Raw genomic sequence first — 10,301 nt, 5'->3', positions numbered from 1 at the left:
AATGCGCTCGTCCGTCGCCATCAGAATCTCGGGGGATCTCGCCGCCAGAGTGTCGTGGTGTCGCTAAGCTGAGGGAAGCGGTCGCTACGGTGTTATTGTTCATCAATGGCATTAGACCCAATGTATTTCTTGTGTGTTTTATTCGTGTGTTAGCCAGGACTAAAAGCCCTCGCTAAACACCCGACAGACCCAGCTTGTGCGCTTCACGGCGATGGCAACGATACCCACGGCCGCACCGACGTCTGCGGATGCCTGCCTGAGCATCGTGCATAGCTTAATGTGTCACAGGCAGGGTGGTGAATCTGAAAGCTTCGCCAAACGCGCCATCGAAAGCTTGGTTAAAAAGCTAAAGGAGAAGAGAGACGAACTTGACAGCCTCATCACCGCGATCACTACTAATGGTGCTCATCCGAGCAAGTGTGTGACCATACAGCGAACTTTAGATGGTAGGCTTCAGGTAAGGTACTCGGGCATCCAGCGTGCTCTTCCGATCCGCGAACTATTGCGCGCATCGTGAATGAGTTGTCACGTATTCCACGCAGGTCGCAGGAAGGAAAGGATTTCCGCACGTTATTTATGCTCGCATTTGGAGGTGGCCGGACCTCCACAAGAACGAGCTGAAGCATGTGAAATACTGTCAGTACGCATTCGACTTGAAGTGTGACAGTGTTTGCGTCAACCCCTACCATTACGAGCGGGTGGTATCTCCTGGCATCGGTATGGCTGTCTTTCTGCTCACTTTCTGTCGCGCTGAAAGAATGACAGACTGAGTGCAAGCCACGCTGTGTTTGTCAGCTCGCTGAGCATGTCAGTAGATGTAACGGTAGTCTCGGTTTTGCCCGTGACATATGCGTCGCTCATGTCATAAGGCTCATATTATCTCAAATTTCATTTGCCCACTGCTTCTGTAGTGACCTTTAGAAGCAGCGCGACTCAAACCAGGATCTCCTCTTTTGGGGGATATCTTCTCTTCCCAATATACTTCGAGAGTATAGCATGTTTTTAGTAGCCGGGTTCTAATGGTCTTGCCATTACAAAGTGTATGGATCTGTGTCTGTAACAATTTGTCATCTTTCACAATTCGCAGATCTCTCTGGCCTGACTCTCCAACATTCAGGTAAGAGATGCTTTGGAAGTTTCTGTTTGCAACTTAACATATGCATGCACGCTTTGGGCCAACTTGTGGACATGCAAAGAACTGTTATTTCTCTGCGCTATTGTGGGGTGATAATGTTGGGACACTGGCATTGAAATGACAGTATGATTATGCCGAAGTTGAAATGTGTTTAAAGGAATCAGGCTTGCAAAGTAAAAGTGCCCGCTGAAAACTATTTTGTAAAAGAATTGTGCAACTTAATGGGTGACTTTACATGTAGGTGACCATTTGCCTATATAGCTTGGTATAACATAAGGTGCAAGAATGATCCGAAGTTGCTGTTCTCAGTTTTATGTCAGTTATCATAAACTTCATGGAAGTGTCGTCATAGCCGTCTTATCCTTGAGAGCTCGTCATTCTGACATCAAAACTTCATTTTCACCACCTTGTTAATTGACCATGAGGCTGCCTGCAGTCGGTGGCTGTTGAGATTACAGTGGTCTTTCATGATGTACTATTCAGTTGATGCTTATTTAGTGTATTGGTTATTGAAAATTTTTGTGAGGCACCTTGAGAAGCACCACTGATTTGTGTCATATACTCTACAGGTGTTGAAACTGCTCTTGTTATGGGTGACAACAGAAACCTTGAGAGTTGTGGTGGAGATAGCTAGTCGGTGTTGGGGAACTCTGTATACCTTTCTTATGTAATCGTTTTTTTTTTCTTAACAGATGTTTTTGGGGGTGGTGATGGCCACTACGTCAAAAATGAGTACGGGGAGCTCGAATGTGGTCCAAGTGGCTTGCAGCATGTTTCACAGACCATTCAGCATCATCCCGCCCAGACGTCATCACAGGCGTCGACAGCGGACCCTTATGGGCGGCCAATGCTGCTGTCTCCCTCAAGCACAGGTAGGAAAAGGGGAAATGGCGTTGTGACGTTTTCGCACCTTATGTGTCATGTCATGCTCATGACTGGAACTCGTCAGTGTTCATTTCCCTTGGACAGTGTTAAAGGGGCCCCGCGATGATTTCCTCAGTACCAGTTAATATCATTAAATAGATTCGTCATGCTTTTTAGAGATCAGAGCAAAAAGAATTATTGAAATCGGAGCATGCGAACGAAAGTTATTCCACTCTGAAAATTCGAAATGAAAAGCTCAGACTAAAACGCACTTCACTCGCCCATTTCACTCACCCAGTACCCAGATTGGGCGCTACCAATCAGAACCACACCTAGAACCGCACCTAGTTTCTTTAGTCGGACTGGAAGGCTGTGAACAGTAGCCCCCCTCCCCCCAAACTCGACTCCCGTGTCCTGTCTGGCCTTTCTCTTCCCAGTTCTGGGCGAGGTGTGTCGACTGGCTTTTTTTTTCGCTGCCATCTTGGTATGGTCACGGCCGGTCTCGACGCGCGCGCTTTCTGTTTTGAGCCAACGTTTTTTGAACAGCGCTGGCCGCCACGAAGGTTTGAAGCGGAATGGAAAGTGTCGCCCCTAGCTGTATTCTTGTTAGTTTTCGTTTGCTTTCCCTGCTTCTTTCCAGTTTTTGTGGCATGCGAAAAGCTTTCAGTGCTCAGAGACATAATATTTTGGATCCATTTCGCAAGTATAAAGGAACAATATGCAAACTGGACGCCCAACCAATGAGAAATGCAGCGCCCTATCTGGATGCCACCTCATTTCCGCTGCCGCAAATGGCCGCCGCGTTGCGGCACCATCGGCTCGAAACAAGCATTTCTAGCGAAGATTAAAATATCAAATATTATGATTTCGGTGATCTCATTGCACATTCGGGACTCACAATGTCCCTTACTCTGCATACAAAGAATAAAGACCCCATGCTTTATCTACGTCGCAGGGCACCTTTAAAGCAGTATGGACACCAAATTTCAGTTGCATGTTTTCTTCTTTGTAATGATGCGTGAGACATTACTATACATGGGTCAACATGTGGTATTCGCCTACAGCCACAAATGTATAATCGAATTTCTTCTCCTTCCTGTTTCAGTTTCAGTAGCGAAGCTACGACTGTGATGTTAAAGGTTCGTATACGTCACATGGAGCATGAGAAAAACTGCGATATAATCGCTGCATTGCCATTTTAATTCACTGCAATGCTAAAGTCAGCCTACCCCAAGAGTCGGAACACATCAAATGAAAAAACAGTTATTGTATCAGTTTCTCACTTGCTTCATGTGACTTGCTTCATGTGACTTGTACTGACCTTTGACGTCATAGCCATTGCTTGGCTTTTCAAACTGAAACCTAAACGGGTGAGGAAAAAAATTGTGATTATATTTTATTTAGCAGTTCCAGGCGAAAAACATGTGGGGATCATTGTACGAGGGGGTACCCAAAAGAAACAGAACTTATTTTTTTTTTTTGACCTATTTATTCACATTTTAAGCAGAAACCTTCAATCTCCTTCAAAGTGCTCTCCATTTGCACTAATACACTTATCTAATCTCATTCCTCTTTTCAAAACATTGTTTAAATTCATCTTTTGTGGTGCTTGACAGCACATCCGTCATTTTTTTCTTTACCTCCACAACATCAGCAAAATGCTTTCCTTTCATGTGTTTTTTCATTCTGGGGAACAAAAAAGTCACACGGTGCAAGGTCCGGTGAGTATGGGGGGGTGAGGAACAGGGGTCATACCATTTTTGGTCAAATATTGTCGCACAGACAAGGCTGTGTGAGCAGGGGCATTGTCATGTTGGAGAAACCAGTCACCCGACTGCCACAAATCAGGCCGCTTCCGCCGCGCATTGTTGCGCAATCTTTTCAAAACTTTCAAGTAGAAAGCCTGGTTAACTGTCTGACCTTGCGGAACAAACTCTGAATGGACGAGTCCTCTCATGTCGAAAGAACAAATCAGCATTGTTTTGAGGTTTGATTTCACCTGACGAGCTTTCTTGGGGCGAGGCGAACTTGAAGTCTTTTACTGGCTTGATTTGTTGCTTTGATTCAGGATCGTAAGCAAAAATTTGGCAGCTACCTTTTTCATTCCCAAATCTGCCAAAATTCGGTGCACTGAACTCCAAGTCACTCCCGACAGCTCCACAATTTCTTCAATCGTCCGTCATCGATTTTCGTTGATGATTGCACAAATTTTTTCAACATTTTCATGTGTTCGGGCTGTGGAAGGACAACTATAACGAGGTTGGTCACCAATTGACATTTCACCATTTTTGAAATGGGAAAACCACTCACACTTGAGTTGAGTTTTCTCCATAGCATCATTCTTGAACGTCATGTTTAACATTTCAAGAGTTTCTGTTCCATTTTTTCCGAGCAGAGAGCAGAATTTCACCACGACATGCTGTTCACGAAAATCAGCCATTGCAAAAACGACACTCACAGAAAACAGTTGTCACTCTAAACTCTGCCGAAGCTAGTACATCTGACCTTCGGCGACGGCACTTGGCTGACTGACTCTGGAATGTTCACTTTATGTGCTCCTAGTGGCAAAACACGGTACTATGAAAGTGCTGCCCACCAAAAAATTTATTTTGTTTTTTTTTGGGTACCCCCTCGTACACTTATGTCTTCAACATCATTACAAGGGAGAAAACATGGAATGGAAAATAAGGTGTCTAGTTTCCACTCCCTTAAAAGATTGGTTTGGTTTGGTTGGTTTATGGGGTTTAACGTCCCAAAGCGACTAAGGCTATGAGAGACGCCGTAGTGGAGGGCTCCGGAAATTTTGACCACCTGGGGTTCTTTAACGTGCACTGACATCGCACAGTACACGGGCCTCGAATTTCTCCTCCAAAGAAATTCAGCCGCCGTGGCCGGGATCGAACCCGCGTCTTTCGGGCCAGCAGCCGAGCACCATAGCCACTGAGCCACCGCGGCGGCACTCCCTTAAAAGAGGACAGACACCTAATTGTCCATTCCGTGTTCTCTCCCTTGTGATGATGTTGAAGACATAAGTATACATTAATCACCACATGCTATTCGCCTGCGACTCCGCATTGTATCCGTATTTCCACATTTTAGCGGAGGCTAAATGCAACAATGTCTGTACTTAGCAATGTCGTTACACGTTAAGAGAACTCTGGGTGATTGAGATTAACTGGAGCCCTCCACTTCCCTGTCTCTCGTAGCCCCATATGCAGTTTTGGTATGTTGGACCTTGCATACTGTTACGCTTTTGAGGATTGCTTCGAGCTGGTTTAGTAAACATAGCACTAGAAGTTAATCCACATGGATTGTCCAGTCTTCTGGAAAGAGCCATCTGAGCCTGCCAGAGTTGTTAAATTTAATATTGTTATGTTGTTCGCGATTGTGAAATAGTGCATGCTTTAGTGTGATATCACACTCACCTTACATTTAGCTAGGAGGTGACAGAGTAACTCAGGCCGCCGCGGTGGCTCAGTGGATATGGTGCTCGACTGCTGACCCAAAAGACGCGGGTTCGATCCCGGCCGCGGCGGCTGGAATTTCTTTGGAGGAGAAATTCTAGAGGCCCGTGTACTGTGCGATGTCAGTGCACGTTAAAGAACCCCAGGTGGTCGAAATTTCCGGAGCCCTCCACTACGGCGTCTCTCATAGCCTTAGTCGCTTTGGGACGTTAAACCCCATAAAACCAAACCAAACAGAGTAACTCACTCTTCTGTGAGCTTCTTTCACCTACTTGACTTAATCTACTGCTGTGCACTTGTGAATAATGTACTTATGCCATGTAAACAAAGCTCCTTTCTCTTGTGAGCTAAAGCCGAAACACAAATGTTTGAATTTTGTTGGGGACTATTGGGGGTCTGCTAATGCATACAGAGTCTACTGCCATTGTTCATGTTAAAGGTGCACTGAAGAGGAATCTCAACTCGTCTTTTTGCCGCGGAAACTCAATCTACACGTCCCGAGCATTCTTAGAAACCTCGATTTATTGCCCTGTGTGGCCGATTTCCCTAATTAAATTGAATTAACGTCCGGCTCCCGCCTTTATTTTTTGAATTCTCCCTCGTACGGTGGGCGGAGTCGACCAACGCAGGGAGTGCCTTTCACCCAGTCCCGTGGTGGCTTGCCGCTCTGCCATCGGCGGAGTAATACATAGTAGTCCGTAGAAGCAAATAGTCCGCGTGTATTTTTATTCCTGCGGGCTTATTTTGTGGTTATATTATCTGCAAATGAAACTGTTTATTCACGGAAACCTAAAAAACAAAATGAAGCCTAAGCAAAGCCTCCACGGAGCTGGCTGAAGGGCACTCCACGCGTTGGTCGACTCCGCCCACCGTACGAGGGAGAATTAAAAAAAAAAAGGCGGGAGCCGGACGTTAATTCGATTTAATTAGGGAAATCGGCCACACAGGGCAATAAGTCGCAGTTTCTAAGAATGCTAGGAACGTGTAGATCGAGTTCCCGTGGCAAAAAGACGAGTTCAGATTCCTCTTCAGTGCACCTTTAAGACAGGGCAAAATAGGAAGGTCTCTTTCATTGAATGGATTAGGTAAAAGGTTAAGAAAAAAAATTGCTTCTTGTGTGAGGTTCAGAAAGTTTGCCTCTTCGTAAAAGAGGTTCTGCAAGTGAGTTGTTTTTCTGAGAAATCAGCTGTTAACACTGCCCATGCCACAGCCTCACGTTGTATTAGTCTAGCTGTAGTTGTTTACTTATGTTTTTCAGTTGTAGTTACTTGTAACGCCAACCCGTACCTTTCGGTTAGAATGGTAGAAGGTTATGCTGTTGCAGTTACTGTTGTATCATGTTTGTTTCATTATAAAATAGATGTGAAAGTACACATAAAATTATTACTGCATTAGATAGGATGGAGTAAAAGGAAACACAGACAACAGCACTGGCTTTTACTTTGCCACATCTAGTGCACTGCTTAGTTTATGTGTAGCGTACCAACTGGCCCGTCCAATTTCTCATAACTGTAAAATGACTGCCCATATTCATTGTACAGTCGCCCTTTATAGGAACTTCCAAGCAAACTTACAAAGTAGTGCTGATCTTACGATTGCATTGCTTTCACAATGGTAAACTTTATTTATAGAGAACGCCATTAGATGAATTCGCTATTAGCGCAGAAATGCTTGCAATAATTTTGAAAAACATTTTTAGCTTTTGCATGTTTTGTTAACGAAAAAAAAAGAAACTTTTGTAGGGAGCAAAATGTGTCAAAATTTGTACCAAGCATTACAACAGTTGAAAGTCTTAAACTGCCAAGATTTAAAAGAACAGAACTTTTAGAACCTTACAGTCTCTTAGACTTTGATATTGCTCATGACTCTAGAAACTTCAAATAAAATATTGTTAAGGGAAAAAAAATGTGTCTGCACGACTATGTTGAAGGGCATGCATCCAAGTCGATAATAGCCGATAGCACACTCTTAAAAAGATGCAATTTCGCTGTTTACATGATTGCGCACATGGTATCTACATGGCAATTACATTTGTTTTTCGTGTACAGCCTTGCTTCTTTTTACAGGAATCTAAGTAGCTTTCTTACGTACTGGTATGGCTGCAGTAGGATACAACTTAAAAGTAGTAGGATACAACTTAAAAAAACAGCAGTTGCTAACACTGGGCCGCGGTCTCCAGCATCCTGTATTACTCCGCTTGCTAATCGCAACTGTAAACGAAATCAGCTTTTTAATGTATGTCTATATCAAACAATCCATGTATCAAAATTCTAGAGCTCATAATTTTTTTTCTTGTGATAAGCTTCTTGTTTACGTAACAAGAAGCGTTTAAGCAGCGGACTACTTTTTCGTCGTGGAGGAATTCTGTGCGCAAAGGCTGAATGTGGGCGGAGCTTCACTGCAGACTTAAGTTGTGTCCGACTATAATTACCTCTCTATTTAAAAAAAAAATCTACGCCATATTTTATAGTTCCCCTAAACATGTTGAATAACATCGTCCTCTTTTCCAGGTACTGATAAATTTTTGTTTTTTCCTGGTAAAAAAAAAAAAATTGGAGCAGCACAAACTTTGTATTACTTGCAAAGGTTCAAGAAAGTTGGAGTGACTTTTCTCTGTGGCCTTAACGCTGTTTTGGGGAAGCGAATCTTAATTGTAGTTACATTCAGGGTGTCTATCAACTGGAAAACCCCTAATTTTCAGGGATTTGGAAAAAGCTAGGGAATATCAGTCCCCAGTCACTTTCAGTCATTTAAGTTAATATCGCCCTAGTTAGCCTCACATTACTCCAAGCCAGGGCCTGTCCGAATCCCAATGTCACACGGATCCAACTCTGTTCTCCCATTTGTGGGCACCCCTCACCCTTGCTACTCTCAGGTGTGTGTCCTCCTGTTCTTGCCTTACTTGCATCCTAGGGTGAGTTGTCTCTAGCAGCTATTCTCGCGACGATCACTTCTAGAGGCCTGCGGAATATGGTGCGATTTCCAACTACCCCTGCTTGTCCCAAGTGGACTTTCTCCTCCTTGCTGAACTTGCATTCCGGATGATGATGATGATAAACATGTTGGCAACCCTTGAATGGTTGGGCATATCGTGGTGTCCAGCAGCTTCTTGGATCGGGCCAAATCAACTAGGAAGCTTTTCACTATATTTGCGTCCACCATTGCCGAAGGCACGCTTTAGTGGTGGAAATGTCCGGGCCACACCCTTCTCCATCTCTGTTCTCTGTGGAGCTGTTCCTGGTGCACCGAGACAAGGTCGTGAATGGATTGTTTCCGCACGCTAAATGCATCATGATTGTTGATTCACTGGTCGCTTTGGGACGTTAAACCCCATAAACCAAACCAAACCATCGCTGGTGGCATCTGCCACGGCGGCTAAGTGGCTTTCGCATTGGCTGTTGGCCCAGAGTTGTGCGTTTAATCCTGTCCACAACAGCCGTATTTCGACAGAGGTGAAATTCAAAAATGCCTCCATGCTGTACAATGTCGATGCTTGTTAAAGAACCCCCCGGCTGGTTTAAATTCATCCGGAGCCTTCCACTGCGGCATCCTGCATAGCCCATGTGCTGTTTTGGGGCATTAAGTAATGCGATTTACGATTTCAGTTAGCTCAGGAATGGAGTCTCGCATTTCAAAGGGGGGGGTTGTGAAAGTGCTGCATTTTAAAGTGAGGACATTCGATACGACGCTGTCTTGCTAGTTTTGTGCAGTAGTATGGAAGCTACGAGTGTATTCTGCCAGCTTCCAACTCTGCGTTGCGGACTTGTGTGTCTGCGAGGCAAATGTGTTTACAGAAGCTGCTGGTGCAGGCTCATGGTATCTACATCGCTGTACAGAACTTGAGAGGACAGTCGCAATCAAAAGAAAGAAGGCCTTGCTGGCTGGAGGCAGTTCACTGCAACAGTGAATTTTACTGCTGTATGGCTGAGGACACTACCATTTTATCTGTTTGGTGCCGCTTGCAAATCTCACAATGAGTGTGATAAACTGTTGCAAGTGTAAAAATGGTAAAAAACAATTCAGGGCAAGTGGAATCCTAAGATCAGCGAAGGACCTAAATTTCCGGCAAAGCTTAGGCAGAATGGATTGAGCTGAAATGGGCTGATATTTGAGCATCCCAGAAAGATGAGGACAAAGCGCAGAAAAGAGTTGTTGCAACTCCTGTGAAGTAAGTGTATTGATCGTGCATTGTAAAATGTTAGGCATTCTGCTTAGTATTTGACAACGGGAACTCTACCGCAGCAGGTTATGTTTCTAGGCTAGCCGGCACGGCATGATTAGACTAACGCACAACAGAGACAAGACATGAGAGGAAAAACGATTCAGAGGTGCCACTTTCAACTGTTTATTGGCAGCACAGATACACATTCTCTTAGGCCAGAATATTATGCCCAAGCAAGCAATGAATAACTTTTTAATTTTTTTTACCAATCTCTGTCGTGAAGCATTTAAAGGGACACTGCGGAGAAATTGAAGTTGGCTTGTATCAACAGAATACCCGCTCCTGATTACAAAAACGTCAATTATACTGACAGCAAAGCTCTTGTAACGTAGAAAAGAGCAAGAACCAAAATACAGGTATCGCCGCCACAGGCCAAACTCGCAAGTACAAGCGTGATGGCGTCATAGGACAAAACAGTGTTGCCAGAACCAATGCTTCTCGTAACACTGGGACGCGAGAAGCCACGAATCACTGAGGCGCAGCCAATGCATGCGGAAATCTCCTTGACGTTGCCAGATGGCGCCATGTACTCGGCAGGTCCGCGCTCGCCTGCAGCATCAGGACCAATCAGCGCCTGCTCACCGCCGGCAGGCGAGCTCCCGGTATTCCGCTAACG

At 44.6% G+C, this 10,301-nt stretch overlaps 1 protein-coding gene across 4 annotated transcripts in view; it reads left to right on the top strand.

Moving 5' to 3' along the window:
* The first annotated feature begins 20 nt into the window (after positions 1 to 20).
* Med (Smad/Smad4 homolog Medea) overlaps positions 21 to 10,301 on the top strand; it is a 56,987-nt gene continuing 46,706 nt past the window's right edge. For 2 of the 4 annotated variants that reach the window (XM_089548046.1, XM_089548045.1), the window contains exons 1-4: positions 21 to 457; positions 543 to 717; positions 1,088 to 1,117; positions 1,828 to 2,007. In XM_089548046.1, coding sequence (XP_089404172.1) covers positions 212 to 457; positions 543 to 717; positions 1,088 to 1,117; positions 1,828 to 2,007 — 631 coding nt within the window. In that variant the 5' untranslated portion in view covers positions 21 to 211. The remainder of the gene's footprint in view (positions 458 to 542; positions 718 to 1,087; positions 1,118 to 1,827; positions 2,008 to 10,301) is intronic. The other 2 variants (XM_089548048.1, XM_089548047.1) reach the window with 1 other exon arrangement.

Source organism: Amblyomma mixtum, chromosome 6, assembly GCF_055824585.1.
Source record: "Amblyomma mixtum isolate Tamu chromosome 6, ASM5582458v1, whole genome shotgun sequence".
NCBI lineage: Eukaryota > Metazoa > Arthropoda > Arachnida > Ixodida > Ixodidae > Amblyomma > Amblyomma mixtum.
Note: the sequence above shows the minus strand (reverse complement) of the source record. Positions and strands in the feature narration are given on the sequence as shown.